This window comes from Phascolarctos cinereus, unplaced genomic scaffold, assembly GCF_003287225.1.
Source record: "Phascolarctos cinereus isolate Bilbo 61053 unplaced genomic scaffold, phaCin_HiC Scaffold_726;HRSCAF=1367, whole genome shotgun sequence".
Classification (NCBI taxonomy): domain Eukaryota; kingdom Metazoa; phylum Chordata; class Mammalia; order Diprotodontia; family Phascolarctidae; genus Phascolarctos; species Phascolarctos cinereus.
The window spans coordinates 22,977,128-22,998,610 of record NW_027556098.1 but is presented as its reverse complement, the minus strand read 5'-3'; the positions used below and the strand labels follow the sequence as shown (position 1 = coordinate 22,998,610).

The 21,483-nt window shown below is 36.3% G+C and overlaps 1 protein-coding gene across 1 annotated transcript in view; it reads right to left on the bottom strand.

The window, feature by feature from the left end:
* Nucleotides 1-12,123, bottom strand: part of ARSL (arylsulfatase L) — a 31,705-nt gene extending 19,582 nt beyond the window's left edge. Inside the window, 5 exon segments of the mRNA XM_078146164.1 lie at nucleotides 512-634; nucleotides 3,325-3,446; nucleotides 3,958-4,107; nucleotides 6,439-6,473; nucleotides 12,091-12,123. Coding sequence (XP_078002290.1) covers nucleotides 512-634; nucleotides 3,325-3,446; nucleotides 3,958-4,107; nucleotides 6,439-6,473; nucleotides 12,091-12,108 — 448 coding nt within the window. The 5' untranslated portion in view covers nucleotides 12,109-12,123.
* Between the last annotated feature and the right edge of the window lie 9,360 nt (nucleotides 12,124-21,483).

The following is a 21,483-nucleotide window of genomic DNA, read 5'->3' as shown; positions in this document are numbered from 1 at the left end:
CTAGTTTTATCGTCCTTACCAATGGAGATAGCCCCTACTGGACATGTAAGAGATGCTTAATAAATGCTTTATGGACAGGAAATTTCAAACAATTTAGAGATCCTGTTTAATACTATGACTGTGCTATATTTTAGTTAGTATATGCAGGCATGCAATGATGATTACGAACAGTGAACCACTCTTCCCCATCTTTGCTGGCCTTATTTTCTGTAGGCTGCCCTATTGTGATTCATAGAAAAAAAGTAATTTAGTCACAATTACTGCATTGAAGTTTCAATGTAGCCATCTTGCTTCCATATGGGGAACTTTATTATGAATGATTCTTATGAGCCTAAGGGTATACATAGACATATGGGTAAACACATAAATTTAAGATTTTAAATGATATTACTTATGATACCTTGACATGTTTTATTAAAGGATTCTCACACTTAAAATTATATTCTTTTGTTTCAAATGTTAGACTTTCTCTAAACTGTAATATAATGGATGCCTTCAAAAATCTACATACCTATTAGTCCAGTAGCATAGCCTTCTTTTTGTAGTATCTTTGCAAAAGTTGTTTCATTGGAAGGGAGCCCTCCAGATGCCGCAGTCCATTGAAGAACAGGAAGGCCATTATAGGAAGCCATGCCTTAGATGAATATAGTTTATAAAGAACATGATACTTTTAAAAGAGTAATTTGTTTCTTATTGTTTAACATAAACTACTAATAAAACCTTGATAAATATTGCAAACCTATCAGATTTAATGATTCACTTACTATTTAGTTTTTGACAAGGAGAAAAAAAACAGTTGACATATTTAAAATGATAACATTGTCATGATTTAAATAATTCATAAAAATATGGTCCATAAATCAATTGTGTGTAAGAATTAGAATATGAATGTTTTACATGTGTTCAAATTTCACTTGACTCAGTATTATATGTAAAACAAACCAACAGATGCTGCATCATACCATAGAAAGAGTCCAATTTCTATTATCAAAAGACCTGAATTTGACTTTTACTAGCTCTGTGCCTTTGGGTAAGTTATTTGTTCTCTTTGTGTCTCAGTTTCCTTATCTACAAAATTTGGATTGTTTCTGAGGTCCATCTCAGATGTAGAGCTATGATGCTAAATTATCTTGGTGTCTAAACTACTTCTTGATTGGAATATACAACTTCGAGATCAATGATTCTTTCAGGCAGCTAAGATTAAAATGAAAGTCATGAGACTTGGGTTATAGCCTTGGTTCTAATAAACTAGTAATAAAATCTTAGGAGAGAACAATTATTATAGAATATCACAATAGATATAACACAGTGTGGATAGGAATATTTGAGCAGGGCTTCATAGATGGGGTAATGCTTCATCTCTCTGGGAGTTAGTTTGCTCAGCTGGAAAATTAGTTATTAGATTAAATGATCCTAAAGGTCCTTTGCCAATCTAAACCTATATTATTTTTATGAAGTGTCTGAATGACCTAAGAAGTAAATGTAGAATCCAAAGATAGATATAGACAATACTTAGAAAATGGGAAAAATTGACTAAATATGAAAAATGAGTTTTATTATTTTCTCATGTACACTATTTGATGGAATGTAATATCCTTGAAAGCAGCAATTGTTTCTTTTCTTTTTTCCTTTGTCTATTCAGCAACTATCATAGGGACTAGTACATAGGAGCTTAATAAATAATTGTTGATTGATTGAGCCTCTATGTTTCACAATGGACTCATTTTTTCCCTAGTGTCTCACCTAATTCCATGTGTCACTTTAAATATTTATTGCTGCTCTCCAATTCTTTCATGTCATAACATTTATTTTGTAACATAAAACCTTATTAACATAGTTGGAATCAGTACCCCAGGCCAGTCTTATTTTGTTGTGTTGTTTTGTTTGACATCAGTGAAAAGGGCAACAAGAAGAAAATATGGTAAAATTTATTCAGTGGGAAAGTATGTTGTCTCTTTGGAACAATGAATGAAAAACATTTACTCAATTTATAATTTTTCTTTTAATGTTGCAATAACAACTTAGATTACTATGTCCTCTTAACTGGACCTTCCTTGATTTCCTTGTTTGTACTTTCCTCTTTCAACATTGTATTATTCCCCATTTGTCTTTCAACTCTATCACCCTTAAATCAACTCTATCACACTATAAATTCATCAGCTATACTCAGTTTAGATGGAGAACACGGTTATGGCACAGCCTATCATGTATTATGGTTCTATTCCATCCTTGTAAAATAAATAAAATTCCTTTCTTAAGCCAGATAAAAAATTCAAAGAACTAAGTCAATTTTTCAATGCATAAATGATACTCTAGAAGTCTTGGCAGCTTAAGAAGGCTCATTGTAACTACAGAGGCTAACATTTAACAAAATTGTATATCAAAGCAGAAATACTCTGGGTCTTGGAATAGAGAAGTATGGAGATGCCAGAATAATTGAACTGGGAGAAATTTTCATGATCACAGCAGAACAAGAATTGATGGGAATTTTTGGTGAGTCCAATTTACTTTTGTGGAAACTGCTTTCATTGTGATGGGTTGGTAAATTGGTGTGACCTGCTGCTAAGAGCTATATACTGTCTGTGTTAGATTAAATCAATGGAAACACTCAGTCCCATTTCATTCTCAAGCACTCAAGGAGATTATTAAACTTTAAACAGTTTCTTCACGGTCCTATAGGAATAACAATGTAATCTTTACTAGGAAGCAGAGACAAAACGATTAACAGTTCCTAGAAGCAATACATTGAATTGCAGTTGAGACATACTAGGATTTAGAACTGGAGGGGGTCTTAGAGCTCATTCAGTACAACTCTCTTATTTTATACATGAGGAAATGGTGCCTCAGAGAGCTTAAGCAATTGGCCCAAGATCATACTATTAAATAACTACCAGAGCTGTGAAGCAAACCTCAGTTTTCTGATGTCAAATTCACAGTTGTTTTAATTATTCCACACTAATGCTATTGCTTGTCAAAAAATGGAAAGAATTTAAGACTAATGGATATAAATTTTGGATAGTAATTATAGGCATGCCAAAAATAAAAATAGTTTTTTTGGTAAGATTATTTTGAAATGACTGAATTTAAAAGATCTAATAATAACATGAATTCTGAAAGAAAAAAAGGAAATGAACATTGGAAAAATTCTATTGCACATTCAGTTTTATATCAGGGTATAAGAATCGTATTTTGATCACAGCTTTTAAAAATTTTGGTATTTCCAAATATTCAAGAAACTAGTTCTTTAATGAAAATTTTAAATAACATATAAAAAAGGATAAATGGGAAGTATAGATGCTGTGATAATGTAAGAAAGTTTCTAACCTGATCGAATAGGGTATCTTCCAGTTAAGAAAGCAGCTCTACTGGGGGTACAAACAGAAGCTGCTGCTATGTGCTGAGTAAGTTTCACCCCTTCATTGGCAAGACTGTCAATATTTGGTGTCCTAATAAGAAAAAAATGATACGGTTTAACTCATTTTAAAGTGAAATATAAATTATATACATTTGCAAAGTAAAAAAAACTATTGAATTTGTTATATTTTAAAATATTTGTATATAATAAAAGCATCTTATTTACCAGAGACCTCTTAACCAACACTTTATATATTCATATAACAATTTAAGTCATTGATGATGACAGAACTCTGAAGCATTGCAATTTCCTATAACATAATCCCAATCAAAAAATATAAATTCAACTCAAATATTTATTAAAATTTTTTAATAGATTAGTAAACTTAGGCCTTCCCTTTATCAGTGTAGATCTCAATTTGTTTAAGACTTTGTCTAAATGCTTTTGAGGGATGCATTTTTTAAAAATTTATTATAATTTGTCTTTGAAACGTTTGTCTGTGCAGCTTGAATTGTCTGGTTCACTGTCTAACCATTCCTTTCATCTTCTGGTACGTTGTGTATACATCAAGTGAAGCAGAGAATTAAATCTTTCTTACTTACCTTATTGTATTATTACCATAGCAGCCTACGTCTCCAATACCAAGATCATCGGCTAGTAACAGAACAATATTTGGCTTGAAGTCAGCTAAACAATTTGATTTTGATGGTTTCAAAATCAGAAATGTCAGCAGTGTAATGGACAGAGAGGTCCTGAAATACAAAATAAAGAAAATATAACCCAGAGATGAGCTCATTCCAGCTCTAAAAACCAATTTTTTAATAGTCAGTATGAACACTTACATCTTAGAAACTAACAAATGCTAAAAATTAAGGTTTGATTTATAGTTCTGCTCATTTATAGACTTAAGAAAGTAATGGAGAAAATGTTAATTATGCAGATTATACTTCAAAGTGTCTTTTATTTGGGGGGGGAGGGAAGGGGAGCTGGCCATTCAATATTTACAAGTATATCATTGAAAAATCCCACTTTCTGTAGGGACTCCATTTCCCTAAAAAAAGTGTGTGTTGTGTGTGTGTGTGTGTGTGTGTGTGTGTGTGTGTGTGTGTGCGCGTGCATGTGCGTGTGACTGGTAATTTTAGAATATAGAAAAGGTTGAAGTATCTCTTGGACAAAATGAACATGTATATAGTTTGGGGCAACACATTTTAGGAAGGACATTGACAAATCAAAGTGCATTTATATGAGAATGATCAAGATGGAGACTGGAGAACAGGCTGTATATGGCTATGTTAAAGGAAATTAGAACATTTAGATTAGAGAAAATAAGATTTTGAAGGAACACTGTAGCTGAACTCAAATGTTTTGTAAGATAACTTGTGGAAAATGGATAAGATTAGTTTTGTTTGGCTTCTGAGGGCAAAACTATAAGTAACAGACTTTGCATGGAGGTAGATGGGCTTAATATAAGAGTGACAAAATTACAATTTAGGTATCAAATAATTTTAGGTATCAAAATGTAGACTGGGCCATTTCAGGAGGTAGTGGATTCCCTCTCCTTCTTAGAAATCTAATGAAGATGGGGGATTCACTTCTCAGGAATGTTGTAAAAGTGAGCCCTGTTCAGATGCTAGTCAGTCCTCCTGTACTCTGAATACCTTTCCAAATGTGCAATTTCATGAATGTTTTATGTGTGTATGTATTCTAAACAAAGTGTAAAGCTTATATGAACTGAAACCAATGAAGTAAGCATAACCAAGAAAAAGATAGACACAATTACTACAACCATGTAATTAGAAAGAACCAAAACAAAAACACCACACAAAAATGGATGTCTTGAAATTATAATGATGAAGCTTGGCCTTAACAGGGGTGATGTTAAAAATGTATCTTCCACTTCTTTCTTTACAAATGTGGGGAACTGTTGATGTGAAAAAACAAAACAAAACAAAACTGTGGATGTTAAAAAACCCCTATGGATGTAAAAAAAAAGCACCACATATACTATCAGACTCATTTTACACATGTTAGTTGTGTTGAATCTCTTTTTCTATCATTTATTTTTTATTCTTATTTGTAATGTAGGGTAAGGGGAGAGATATATTTATGATGAAAGTAATTTAAAAATAAAATATATCCATATAAAATAAATGTATGGTTTTAACTATTATTTCTCAGCACGAATACAGGAATAATATGAGAATCTCTTTTCAGATGGTCAAATTTGGTTACTGATTGGAAACTTTATTCAGGGATTTGTAAAGATGCATACTCCTGAGAATTTTTATTTTTAGTTAAAAGGTGGATAATTAGTCTTGGGTATTTGTAGAGCTTGATCAGAATTGAAGTGTTAAATATGGGCAAATGAGAGAGGAAAAGTCAGTTACTCCACTGTAATAAGAACTCTGATACCTTTCCTCACACGCTAAAATCATCTTATAATTTTAATATGAAAGTATTAACTAACTTTGATTTAACAAACCTTTCAGTCAAGAGGGCATAACACATTTTATTTATTCTTGATGGGAGGATTAAAAACTCTAAAAAAACCCATAGGAATCAATGTTTTAGCAATATCTATAGCTCCTAAAAGGCAGTATTATCTATGGATACTTTGAAGTAAAGATTCCTTAGGGAATCTGTCAGTAGAGTTATTATTGATTGTTCTTTCCCTCTCAACAAACACAGTCTGTGCCAAAGCCCAGGGAGCAAGGGAGGCAGCAGAGTGCAATGTATGCAATAAAATTTAACTCATTATACTTTTCTAGGAAGTAATGACTTAAAATAGATTAATGTTAATAGTTTTCCAATCAGCTCTCAAATATTCGTAAGTCGTTAGGTTGTATGCCCCTGTGTTTTAAGATGGACTGAGGAAGAGCTCATTTTGAGTTTACTTTTTGTTTTTTTCTAGGCCTAGGAAGCAAAACTTTGAAATATATAACCTTTTGCAGATACTCAAGACACTCTCTGATGATGGAGCACACCCACTTCATCAATACATCAATACAATGGAAAACCATATCAAAATGCTTATGGGTGAATAAGAATAAATACCATAATTAAGAATGTGAAACTTATCTTACCAAGAATTTTCCAGATGTAGCATGCTATCTGCTTTCTTGGGAAGAAGAAATCAAGATTCTGTTGGTATGCATCATAAACAAAACAAGCAAAATATATAAAAATCACCAGGAGGTTAAAGTGAAAACAATAATTAGAAATTTTAGGCAAACATGATTGCATTCCTCCTTCTTCATAATGACACCCTCCCCTTACTTCCAGTACCCAAGGGCTTTCTTGTAGTTCTTAGTTGAGTAGGTTAAAGAGTCATGGAAAACTCTTGCAGGAAAAAAAAAACAAACAACAACAACAAAAAAACAAAACCAAAACTCCCCCTTCTCAATGAAAACCTAAATGGAAAAGGTCAGTAGGTTGGAAGAAAAGGAGAATGAGCAGTAAAGGAAAATTTTAGATGGGAAAGAGTTAGTTTTAAACACTAAATGAATAGAAGAATTAAATTATTTAACATTTACATTATATAATTGTGGCTGTATTAGTGGGTAGGAAGTAAAGTAAAATTCCCAGGACTTATATTCAATCAGAAAAGCCTCTGGGGATATGGTCTGATTTTAATAGGCTTTGAGAAAACCAAGTGTTGGCAAGCTTCCAGTTAAGTGTCGGTTGTTTCCTGTTTTCATTAATTCAGCAAATATTTATTGAACATCTGAGCAAGTCATTGTTTAAGGGGTAGGAAACAGCATGAAGTATGAAGTGTGGTGAATGAGAGGAGACAACGAACTCAGTATCCTCCCGAGATAAAGTTACTCTGCAACACTAGTCACCAATATTTCTCAGTGCAAAAGCAATCCTAGCATTTATACAATTCAGTTCTAATCATAGTAAACTTCACAGTGAGCCCTTCATACTGGTGTTAATGACCAGACCCAATACATCAAGAAGGGGATCTTCCAAAGTTCTGTTTTGATAGAATCAATGTGATATGAGCGGTACTTAAAATATAGTTAGTGTGAGTCTAGAACAAAACAAAATGAAATAAAACAAACAACAAAAGGTCTTCCTCCCTTCGTTGCAGAATTGGGGGAACAATAGGTGTAAAATGCCACATGTACTGTGGGTGTGGCCAATATGTTAGTTCAGTTTGCTAATGGCTTCCTACCCATCTCTCCTGCCCTCCTCCTTTGTTACAAAAGATGAACACTTGGGTAGGGAATGGAAAATTAAGAAATTAATAATACATAAAAGCAAAATCTTATCAATGAAAATGAGATAAAATATTTAAAATAAATAGCAAATTCAAAGGTCTTCCTTTTTATTCCGCAGCCCCCATTCTGAGCATTTGTTTAAGAAGTGGAAAGACAGAAAGAAAGGGTCCATAAATAACGATTTTTCATAGTCATACTTCTTATGATAACCAACAACTGGAAGCAAATGGGTATCTATCAACTGAGGAATGACCGAACAAACCACAATAATTAAAATAAAACATTTTGCCATATAAATTATGACAGTAATTCAGAGAAACATAGCAAGAGTTGGATGACTTGAGGCTGATTTAAGCAGAACCAGGATAACAATACATACAATAATTATAGAGATATAAGTGAAAAGAATATTAAAAACAAAATGAAATCTGGGATATTATAATGATTGATGTAATGACCCAGTCCTGTAGGACAGATAATGAAATATTGAAAATGCTGAATAATTGAAAATCTGAAATAATTGATACCATGAAATCCCTATACTTGGCAGAGAGATGGGAGACAACATAGGGCAGAGAGTTGCATATGTTTTCTGACTAATTACTGTACTGAGCTGTTTTCCTTTGTTAAAATGGAGTATAGAGTGCAAGGAGTGGTACTGAGGTGGATGCTATATATGGACATTTATGTGTATTAAAGAAAAAGGATATTAATACAACAATTAAAGCACTATTTCCAAGACAAAGTTCATGGGCTCAATTTGAAGGATAAGATACTGTGAAACGAGGACTCTTTCCACTCTCTATCCAAGGCACAAATAGGGAGAAATATAAACCCTTAGAAAATGAGTGAAGGACATTTCTATTAAATACCTACCAGATATATGTCTTATGTTCCCCATCCCTGATTGCTGAAATCTGGACGTGAAATCAAAATCTCACACAAGGGACACAATATAAACATACAAATAAATATTAAGCAGTATCACAATGCCCAAAGGATTAAGAACTACTGTCCTGGGGGAGACTTGTAGTCCATGTTTCTGGGTCAGTTCAGTTTTTTTTAAACTTTCTCACTAGTACTAATTACTTGCAATGTTCCCTGAGAACAAAGTTGAGGATCCAAAAAGCTATCAAAACTGCTGCTGAGAATATTAGTTGGGTAGAAGCAAAAATACTGATAGTTGTCAGTGCTCGCCATCCTCAGAGAGGTTATCCTTGTCAGGCTTGATTGGATATTTAACAACTCACAATTTTAGACCTGGAATGGAATTTTAAGATCACCTAGTGCAAGAGTTCTATGGACTTCTTAAAACAAACAAAGAATATTTTGATAACTGTAATTCAATATAATTATTTTCCTTTGTAATCCTATATGTACTTATATCCTTATTTTATGCACTTAAAATATTATTCCGAGAAAGGGTCCATAGCTTATATTAGACCTCCAACTGGATCTATGACACCTAAAATGCTGAGAATTCCTGATCTAGTCTGAATCTTTCTCATTGATGAGCTGAAGTGCAATGCAGTTCTCTATTCCTATTTAAAAATAATAATAATTTCTGGAATGATGAATCCTGACAAAATGAAAGCATTTCATTCTGAGGCTGGATTGAGCTTATCCTAATGTTGAACAAGCATGAACTAGCTTCCTTTCCTACTGGCACATTGAGTGACAAGGAAAGCTAAGGAAAACACAATGATGTCTCCATGAATGCTGGAGGAAAGCTTCACGTAAAGATACCCAGACTGTATTATCTTGACAGGAGTTAATCAGGAAGAAAGAGAATCTAGTAAGGGAAGATTTTTCTTTTGAAGAAGGTCATAGGTCATTCTACTTCTGGAGTATATATATTTATAGCCTTGTTCCTAGACTTTTCCTGTCCTTTGTTAGTGTCCAAAGGAGAGCATGTGGAATCCACCAAATAGAAACTCCATATGTAATTCCAGGAATCTTAGTTACTGTGTGTGTTAGTTGAAGGATCCACTTTTAACCAGAAACTTAATAATAGCTTTTGAGTGGCAGGGAGGGAGACAACAATGCATATTCAACAGGGAGAAAGAAGGTTGCCTTTCTCCATAAAAATAGTACAGACTCAAACTTTGAGGCCTTGAAGGACAAATGGGGTATTGAGGAAGGGCATTTACTAAATATCTTGAAATCCCTAAAGCAACTGATTTGGCACAACAGTGTTAGTGGGATCCCCAGGAATCATAGACACATTGGTTCACATTTAGAAGGGACCTCTGGAGACAATTCAAAACATAGAATCACAAATTTCAGTGTTGAAGGGATTTTCAATGGCCACTGAACTTAATTCATACCTGAAAAAGAATCTCATTTAAATGGTAAATAGTAAATGGTAAATAGATTTCCTTGAAGACCTCCAATGTAGGGGAAACCCGCTACCTCTTGAGGTAACCCATTCAAACTGTGTTTTTACAGATTGTAAATAAGTTTTCATCCTTTATATTAAGCTTCTTGGCAATGTCTATTACCTCTGGTTGCTCATAGTTTGGCCTCTGGGGCTACAACAAAAAAGATGAATCCCTCTTTTATGATAAGAGTTCTTCAAAAACTTGAACACGTCTATTAAGTCTTCTTTCTGCAAGGCATTTCTTCTCCAATAAAACATCTGCAGCTGCTTCAACTAACCTTGATATGGTATCAATTAGACACCACTCCCCATTCTAGATGCCCTCCTCTGGACACTCTCCAGCTTATCAAGGCTTTTCCTAAAATGGAATATCTAGAACCAAATACGCTAAATGTGGCCTGACCAGCTGAGAGTACAATGAGACTATCATTTCCTTATTCTTGAGTGCTGTATGCAACCCAACAACCTCATTTGAATGAAGAAGAAACTGAGGGTCAGACAGCGCAAGTGACTTTCACAATAGCATTTGGGGGTAATATTGTAGTGTCAGGATGTACTTTGACTCCAAACTCAATTCTTTCCCCCAATGCAATGCTGTACAGCCCACATCACAATCTCCATTTCTCAAACCAAACATTCTTAGTATCATTTCCATAGATCAGAGTCAGAGAGGTGGAGTCAAGATAAAGGAGGAGAAAGAATATAGTCTAGTTCCTCCAGTAAACTCCTCCCCAAAGGTCTAGAAAATGCACTACACTGAATTCTGATTGAAAAAAATCAAGAAAAAGTCACAGAGAGTCATCTTTCCAGCCCAGGGAGATTCAGGGAGACAGACAATCTTCAGACATTGGGGATTGAGTCTGGCCAAGAGCAGTGCCTGAAAACCCAGAATGGCACCAGGACAGGAAGCACCTGGGCAGGAAGAGAACCCAGAGGATCCCTGAACTAGTGCAGGATACAGGGATGGGTGCCTTCTGGCAGCTCACTTACTCACTACCCACTTCCCAGTCAGATCAGACTCAGGAGGTGTATCTGTAAACAGAGGTAGTAGAAGTGTTCCCTAGTGGGTCCTACCTGGATACTGATCAAGTAATAAGCTCAGAAGCCATCAGTAGTGGGGTGGTTGTGATTCCACAAACAGAATTGTAACTCAGTTATAGCCTCTAGCCCAAGCTCAGGCCAAAGAGGAGCATGCAGTTCAGTCTCTGAACCTGCAGAACCTCCTAGTGGGTTAATTGTCACAGATTCCAATAGCAGTCTAGTGAAATTCCTAAGTAGAGACAAGCCAATAGGCCCAAACCTAGGTTAGGAACTTATAAAGCTCAGACCACGAGTGCAGTGAACAGACTTAGCCCTGATTAACCCACTTTGGGATCACTGAAAGATTACAGGCCACCAGCCTGAGCTGTGAAAAGAGTAGACTAGAAGAAGCCAGAAGCTCTGCCTATGCATTCCTATCAGAAGTGCACAGATCCCAGAACTATTACAAAGTCTCATAGATTAGAGCTTATCTGACAGCTGACGTGGCACAATGGATAGAGCACTGGACCTGGTATTCGGAAGACTTGGGTTCAAATGTGACCTCAGATACTTACTAGACCTATGGCCCAGGGCAAGTCACTTAGCCTCTGTTGCCTCAGTTTTTTCCATCTATAAAGTAGGGATAATAATAGCACCTTCCTCCTAGGGTTGTGAAAAGAAGCCAATTTTTCTAAAACAATTTATTATTGCTAGCCCTTCTTCTTCTTATCATTACTATTGTCATTAGTTAGGAAGCCCAGGTAGACTCATGCAGGGTTCTATGTTGTAGAGCAAAGTAAACCCAGAAAAGAGCTGAAATATTAAGTTTGATTTGTCTTTTGGAAGTCATTAGACTCCCCTGGTGGTAATTTTCTCACTTTTTATTGAGTAAGCATAGACACAACTTGCTCCTTTGGAAAAAAATAATTCCATACTTCATCTTTTTTCACTAGCTACCAGAGCAGAACCTTTTGGGAACAGGAACCTGAACTTTTGGCTTCAGGTTAGAAAATCTTTGATAATACAACCAGCAGATAAAATTCATGGTTTCTTAACGTTTTTTGGTGAAGATCAAGTGAAGATCTACTCAAGCTGACTAACTCCTTCCTCACCTCTTCCTTCCTTGCCATGCCTCTCACCCCAGCATCTCAGAGGGTTACCGTTCAGTCATTTGTGTAGCTGATGGGCATCAGGGAGCATGTATCAACCACTGTTAACAAAATCATTTGTCATGCTTCTGCTCAGTACCAAAGGGATCACTGCTAGAGATTACAAGATGAAATGGGGCCAGAAAGAGGAGGCAGTAGGGGAAGATGTTCTGAGAAAACAGAAAATAAAGGAGAACAAATTGAGAAAATCAGATGAAATAGATCCATGGCATAATTCAACAACACATTTTAAGTTACATCCCTTTCATGCTTTCACTTCACATTTCTGACTCTATTCCTTACCAGATCTCCTAGTCTTCTTTCCTCAACCCAGCCAGCTTACCATCCCTCTCTAAAAATTGCTTCTGCATTCCCTTGTTTCCTTCTCTCACTCTTCCCTTAGCCAGACTCCAGGATTCCTGGGGTCATGCATGGATCTTCCTTTTCATGGTCCTTTAAAAAGTTACCCATGATCCATTGCATAAGTTTATGCTTCTAATGATCTCCCTAAAGATTTCTTCTTCTCAATAACCCTCTCTGAGCTATCTATGAGGTCTTTCCTTGGAAGCCACAGGACAAGATCCTAAAGGCTGGAGCTATATTCTTCCTCAAGTTTGTGAGAAACAGAACAAACAGTAAGGGAGAGGAAACTGTAAGCTAGCATGAGTCATTGTTATGTGGTGAAGAGGACAGAACATTGGATTTGGAGTCAGGAAACTAGAGCTTGAATCCTGCCTTAAGCGCTTACTAGCTGTATGACCCTGGGCAAGTCATTTAATCTCAGCCTCGCTTTCCTCATCTGGATACTGAGGGGGTTGGACTCAATGGTCTAATATACCTTCAGTTCTAAGTCTATGATCATATTATCTGCCTTGAGACTTTCATGTTCTATAAGAAGGGGCAATATGGGGCAAGATCAGCATAAGCAACCTAATAAATAGCAACCCGATAGCTTTTTCCCAAATATCTCCTGAATGCCTGAGAGAAAATCTGAACTTCATGCCCCAGGAAAGAAAAAGTGGCACCTCAAATCCTTCCCTTTCCACAACATTTTTGGGGTCACTTTTTAGTGGCTGGTCTAGCTTTAATGTCTGGCATCTATCCCCCCCATCTCTTCTCTTCCCTTCCCCTGCCTCCACCACACACACACACACACACACACACACACACACACACACACCCCTCTCCCTCCGTCTCTGTCTCTGTCTCTCTCTCTCTCTCTCTCTCTCTCACACACACACACACACAGACACACACACACACACACACAGACACACACACACACACACACACACCCCTCTCCCTCTGTCTCTCTGTCTCTCTCTCTCTCTCTCTCTCTCTCTCTCTCTCTCTCTCTCACACACACACACACACACACACACACACACACAGACACACACACACACACACTTACATAAGTCTATCACAACAAACAAGTTTGGTTACAAATTTCTTGTCATCATAAATTCTCCCAAGAGTCTCTTAGAGTAATCTTTCAGCTAAAACCTGCATTTGATTTAATGACTTGAATTTGCAGAGGTTTTTATGAATTCCCCCCCCCCAGTTTTGTAATATTTCCAATAAGAGCTTCCAAGAAACTGTAAAACTGTAGTGAATTGGCTTGTCTTTCCACACAGCCTCATTGCCTGGATACATACGCACAAACAGACTGAAAAGTTATTTAGTAGATGCCAAGTACCTGTATGGGCTGCTATCACCTCACTATGTGCTACGTAGATCTGCGTTGGGCTTCATTCACTCCAAATGTCTCAAAGAAATGCAGCCACATCCCTGGCCACAATCTTAGAATTCTCTGGTGGTTTCAGCCATTGGTCAAAATAGCACAACACAGCCAGGATGGAGCACGCATGTGCACTGCGAGGTGGCCTGAGGGGAAATCATTTTCAAAAGAACAAAGTTTGGTTGCACCAGACCGACCTGAGAAAAGTAAATCTCAAGTGTATACTCTAATCCTACTGCAATTTTTTCTATTTCACTTCACCACAGATTACCTGCTCTTCTTGTTTATGAATAGCAAAAAAATTGAGGGCTGGTCAGTGAAACAGTAAGTCTTTCAGAATTAAATATGAGTTTTAAATGTATCCTGGCATTTCCCCAGATCCTCTATACAGAATGTCTGGCTTTTCCCAAAAACTGGAAAGTCGTTGTACACAAACTGCTTCTTTGAAATGAACTGGCAAATAACTGCTCTGTAATTTCACATTCTCTCTCTCTTTTTCCTGGCAATGATCTTAGAAAGCAAGAGAAGAAAAGTACTCAGAAAGTGGAAGTTCATGCCAGATTTTATAGAAAAACACACACACAGCAGCTTCTTTACTTACTGCTCAAGAGGATCATTTGATGTACTTGAACAGGTCCTAAATTTCAGACACTGAAAATAAATGCTAATTTTTAAATAATAAATTATGTAAATTGCTAGATAATTAATCATGAGGTAGTAACTAGATTTTTTTAAAAATTCTACAGCAACATAGTTTCTCTTTTTACTACACAGAGCTCTTTTCCTATTACTCTATGGCAAAGTGCCATCCATTGTTCATTGGGAACTGAGAAAATATGGCATCATTGAGATGAACAGCAGTCAATTGCTGCTTCAGGATGTTGGGTTCTTGTATAGCTCCAAATACTGCACTCCCACGAAGCTCCAGATTACTCATTCAGATAATACAGCCTTCACTGCTACTATGGGCATCAAATGTCTGGATAAATTCCTGGAAGAATGTGATAAGATCCCAGAGATGTTAGCTTCCCCTCCCTGATTCAGAGTTCCATATACCTGAGACCAGCAATCCTTTCCAATGATTGGGCCAATGGGTTATTCAGTTATCACCCTGATCACCCAAATCATGTTCGTCTATGGGCTCCATTCTAAGTGTTTGTCCAGTGCCTCTTGTTAAGTGTATCTAATGTCATAGAAGTGGTGTGATATGGTGGGAGAGAATACTGCACTTGGGATTGAGAGGACCTGAGTTCAAATCCCACCTCCAGTGCTTGTTAGATCTGTGACTGTGGTCTCCTAAGCCTCCCTTTCCTCAGCTTTAAAATAGGGATGGGAAACCTGCATGGAGTCCAAGAAGACGTGGATTCAAGTTCTACCTCTGACAGACACCAGCTGCTTGAACCTCAGCCTCTCAGTGCTTTAGGTGGTTTCAAAACTATAAATTCTAGCATATGTATATGCTAATAAACATTGGTTGAAGGAGTTTGCTAATCCAGAGTTCCCTATTAAAAATGTGTGTTTGGGGGGTATGTGTGCTAGGGTGCTGGTAGAAGGAGCATCTTTACTACTTAGAATGTTTTGAAGCTTAAATGAGATTATATACATTGAATGTCATGCAGAGTTTAAAGCACTATATAATATATTTACTGCCTGGCTCAGAAATTTTTACCCTTAACCCAGTATTTTTACTTTATTATACTATGAACTTAATAGATCCCCAATATAAACTTTTCTATATACAAAGAATAACAGAAATAGTTAACTCTATATGAAACCCTGAATCTTTGGTACATTCAGATTTTTTAAAAGTATATAATTCATTCAATATGAGTTCCAAAGCTTTCCTGCTTGTATCTTCCTCTGAACTTCCTTCTCTCTTCTATGGATTTTTATGTGCTTATTGATGCTCTTTTGTTTCTTTGAGGGAGATTACTATTGCTTCCCTTTTTCCTTTTTCCCCCATTCCTTCCCTCACCCCCTGGAAAAAAAAATTTTGTAACAATTCAGCAGAATCAAACAAAACAAATCTCTGCATTATTGAGTATGTATAAAATGTATCACATTTGGTATTTGTCTAGTCCAGGGGTAAGGAACCATATTTGGCCTCAAGGCCAAATATGGCTTTCTAGGTCCTGGAGTGTGGCCTTTTGACTGAGTCCAAGTTTTACCGAACAAATCCTTTTATTAAGGGGATTTGTTGTGTGAAGTTTGGATTCAGTCAAAGAGCAGCACTTGAGGACCTAGAGGGCCACATGTGACCTCCAGGCTGCAGGATCCCCATCCCTGGTTTAGTCCATCACCCCTTCATTAAAGAGAGATGGAACATGTGCTTTATCATGTGTCTTCTGGAGTTGTGGTTAATCATCGTATTGATCACAGCTCAAATAATCTATTAAGGACGTAAAGTGAAACTCTAACCTAGTGAAATCTCCCAACCTGTCTTTTTCTCTTGAGACTTTTTCTGCTGCTAGTCCTTAGTTCCCCAGAACTTAACTCATGAAGCTTCATTAGTGCCATGGGACCAGGTAGCAGTGAATGTCAAGCTCTAGGAACTGCTTCCCTTGCCAGGATCCTTAGCTTAAACTTTCATCATACCCTTTTAACTTCCTGACCTGATCCATCTGTTCCTTCTGAAACTAGAAAACTTTAACTCAGCTATTTCCCCTTATTCAAGAAATCCTTGTTTCCACAAAGGTTATTAGAAAAAGTGTTATCCTTTAATCCAAAGGGCTTTAAGGGAAGCCCTCTATTGTAGTCAACACCTATACCTATTACTAACAGTTTGTTTAATTGCATTGCAGTCAGAAGACCTCTGAGATTAACATTGCTGAACCTGTTTTTCCACAGGATCTATTAAACATACATTCTAAGTCCTGGAAATTGCTTATTTATCTGGACTCCTAAATATGACGTCTGTTTGCTCTCATGACCCTTTGGAATTGGATTTCTCAGGGTGGTTTTTTTTTTTAATCCAACAAGTTATTAACAATGCTTTTTTATCAAGAGAAATTAGTACCAAATATCTACCTGACAGAGAAGGCTGACTATGCTTCAGCACAGAAAAACTTGAGAAGGACCTCTCAGCATAACCAAATGCTGCCCCAGAGAAGGGCAGAAGACTAGTTTGCAGTTACAATAAGCCAGGTGAGAGATGATGAGAGTCTCAAGTAGGGTGGTGAAGGGAATGGAAAGGAATATAGGCATATGGGAGAGATATTGTCAAGGTAGAATTGACAGGACTTGGTAACTGATTAGACATGGAAACTAGAAATCAGAGGCTTAAAGAAGGAAGTGAAGTTAGAGATTATCTCATCTGCTCCTACCCAAATCTTGAATGGTAGAAAGGAGGAAGGAAGGAAACATGGAGTTGTTAAATGGCTACTATGTGTCAGGCATGGTGCTAAGTTCTTTGCAAATATTATCTCTTTTGATCTTCACAACAATCCCATGAGGTAGGTCCTATTACCATGTCAATTTTATAGATGAGTAACCTGAAGCAGACAGAGGTTAAAAGACTTGCCCAGGGTCATATGCATAGAAGCATGTTAGTCTAATTTTGGACACTTCTATTTGTTAGCAAAATTTTCCTTATGTTGTGTTTAAATCTGTCTTTTTACTACTTTGACTTATTGGTATAGGGTTGCCCTCCACAGTCAGGCAAAATAAATCTAATATTTTTAGATAACAATTCTTCAAATACTTGAAAATAGCTGTAATTTCTTCTCACATTTCCTCTTTTTTAAATACCTAGTTCCAACTGAAACTTGAATGATGTGGTTTCTAGTCCCTTTACCATCCTGGCTGTGCTCTTGTAGATGCAAACAGGTTTGTTAATTTTACTTCTAAAGTTTGATGACTAGAAGTAGATAACACTGATATGATCTTACTAGGTTAGAATCTAGCAGAATTGATACCTCCTTTATGAATATTATTGCATTGAAGAATGAATGTAGAACAAAGCCCACATATGCTTTCAATTACTGTTCAGTTCTTGCCAATGTCTTTTCATGAACCTGCTTCACAGTATCTATCCTACATAGTAGAGGCCTTTTTCTATTCATTTTGCTATTTTGTGGATTTCACTGCAATGCTTGGCTGTCCATCTGGTAACTCTTACTCTTGATCTGACTTGATGTTTTTGATGATGACTTTTAAGGTATTTCTGGAGCATCATTGGAAATATGCTACAGTCTAGATGTGTTCATCATGTATGACTATATCACCTTTTGGGTCATCTGCAGCACTTTTTAAGAGATTGAGGTGTCCCAAGATTTGCAACCAAACAATAATGTCATGAAAACATTTCTTTTCAAAAGCAGAACCAAGAAAATGTTGTATATGGTAACAGTAATGTTTTAAGAACTTTGAGTGAAAAAGTCATTTTGACTATTATACCTAAATTAATAAATGAAGGAAGATGCTATCTGTATCCAGAGAAAGAACTGATAAATAGAAGTATGTGCAGAATGATTTTATATGTACATATGCATATATTTATGTATTTACATATGTGTATTTGTATATATATGTGTGTGTATGTATGCGTCTAATAGTAGCCATCTCTATGGTAAGAGGGAGGAAAACAAAAGAAAAAGAGAAATTTCCATGATAACACGATATATTTTAAAGGAATAACCAGCTGTACATGATAGATTTGAAGCTTCATGTGCAATAATCTTTTTTTGTTATACTATGTTAATGTTTTATTCTATAAATTAAAAATAAAATAAGTTTAAAAATTAAAAGAATCAAAATGTCTTTTTTTTTTTAAAACTTTATTTATTTATTTATTCTTACCAGGGAGCAAGTAGCATGTGATTATCAAAAACACCAATGAGGCAGTTAAGGGGCACAGTGACCAGCCTGGAGTCCAGAAGGCCTGAGTTTAAATCTTATCTCAGACAGCTGTGTAATCCTGAGTAAGTCATTTAATCTATTTGCTTCAGTTTCCTCATCTATAAAATGGAGATAATAATAGTACCTACCCTACAGAGTTATTGTGAGGATTAAATAAGGTAATATTTGTAAAGCTCTTAGCCTAGTGCCTGGCACATAGCAGGAGCTATATAGACTTTAAGTATTATTACTATTATTAATCAGTTTTCCAAATTAAATCCAACCCATTCTCTTCCTCAATTCTATGCCCAACTCATTGTCCACCTATGGTTTCTGCCTCAGATATATGACTTGGTGTACTAACTCAATAGGCCAACCATAAAACTAAACTTCCTGTCAGTTTGGACAACATTATTAAGAGGTTTTTTTTTCTTTGAGTGACCATGGGATGTCTGGCATTGAAGATACCATGTATTGTTGCAAAGTTTGGTGCAATCGATACAATATCAATCACAAGTAGGAACACCTGGAGGTGCTTTCCCCCCTAGGTGACAGGGCATCTCCAATGGCAATGACAAATATCTTGGACAGATGTACATCTACTTGTTTTATGCCACATTTGAAATTAATAATCATAAGGTCAATTGAACCTCTGTAGGTAACCCCTAGAAGTCCTATGTGATTTCATAAGTATGATAAATGTCAGCCTCCAGAGTTTGGTCTAAGAAATACAGAATTGGGCTGTATTCACTTTTATTTCTCATTTCTCTCATAGCAGATGGCATATGAATGCATGGCAGCAGCAGTCAGCAACTGAGCTCACTCTAGGGTTGGACTGTACAGTTTATATATATATCCTTCCAACAGGGGCTGATGTCACTCCAATCATCTTTTTACCTCCACGAAACAAAACAAAAATGCTCTGTCCCAGACCACCCCCAGCAATACCAAGCCACTCTCAGCCTTGGGCCATCTAGGCAACAGACTCTGGTTCCACTCAAAGCTGGAGCAGAACACAAAGGGCTTCCCTACTTTAGATTGCATTCTTTGCAAGCTTGGGTGGGGGAGAGACTAGAGAAAGGAGAATCAGTGCAATCTCATTAAGCTTGGGTCTGGGATGACCAGGATAAGCGAGTCAAAACAATCTCGTTATCAGTAAAGTCCTTTGGAAGAATAAAAAAAACTGAACTTAAAGTCTGAACTTTGGAAGGAAGGGGGTGGGGAAGCTCTGAATCTCCTCTAGGTATTGATTATTAATAACTACGTTTCACATTCAACATATTTTCTCCCTCCTATGCAATTATAGGGCAACTATGTGGAGCTGTTGATAAAGTGCCAGGCCGAGAGTCAGGAATACCTGACCTTAGACACTTACTAGCTGTGTGACTCTGGGTTAAGTCACTTAATCCTGTTTTTCTCAGTTTCCTCAGCTGGAGAAGGAAATGGCAAATCACTACACTATCTTTGTGAAGAAAACTCCAAATGAGGTAACAAAAAGTCAGAAACAACTGAAATGAGTGAGAAACAACAACATTCAATTCTAGGCCCAGTGGCCCAGGTCATTCTCCATCTTTCCTATAGAAAATGTCTGCTGAGTAACCTAAAGTAATTGAGTAATTTAAAGCAATAATGTCAAGGGAGGTATCTTGGCTTAGAAAAACATGTTAACTTTATCTATGTTGTATAGTAATTTAAAACATTGAAAAATGTTTAATAGTTGTTAAACATTTCTTAATTATATTTCAATCTGGTTCAGCTATGCTAATGAATTTGATACCTCTCATTTAAAGGGTTCCCCTTTCAACTACATGTCATAATGTGGACAATATTCATCATGTGCTATGCATTTTTTTACCATGTCAGTGAAATATATTCCAGCTGTCTAGAGGCACAATAAATAGAGTGCTGGTCCTGGAGTAAGGAAGACCTGAGTTCAGATCTGATCTTAGACATTTACTAGCTATAGGACCCTGGGTAAACCACTTAACCTTTGCCTTCCTTGATTAATGGGGGTTCCAGATCCCCCCTAATCAGGTCTGCTCTGTCCTTCTCAGACTAAAGAATATTTTCTCTGATGGAGATGAGTCAAAGTCCTCCTTTCCATTGTCCAGTTTCATCTTTCCACTTACATTAAGCAGGAGTGCTAACACTTCCTTGTTCTTCCTCTTACCCCAAACATGGCTAATAAAGTCCTTAATAATGCTTCTAACATTTATTTCAAGCCATAGCTCATCCTAGGTTTTAACTTTCTAATGCTGTTTTGTTGTTATAATTGTTCTAAAGTTAGTAGTAAGAAAAACAAAACAAAACAAAACAAAAAACTCGAGAGGAATAGTTCTGGTAAAATGCTGGAATGAGTGACTGTGATAAACTCAAGTTTTTTCAACACCTCAATTCAGCAGCAGACATGTTAAGTCAACCAAGAGAATAATACAAACAAAAAGAAAGAAATCTTCATAGAAAAAAATACAGAAAAAACTAATAGACATGATAAGGAAAGGAGAAAACAAAACAGAAGTTTCCAACAGAATGAATAAAAAGAAGCAAGTAAAAGAAAATGAGGAGAAATCTCCAGAAGGGAAAAAAAAATTACAAAAGCAATAGATAGAATCCTGTAAGAGAGAATGGAAAAACTGCAGCAATCTCCAGTAGGGTTGGAGATGGTGGGAAATCTCTCAGTAAGAGATATAAAGGAAGATCAAGTAGCTATAAAAAATAGATACAAAAAGATGAACCCATATAAAGCACTGATCATTAACATTGTTCTGGGTATCATGGAA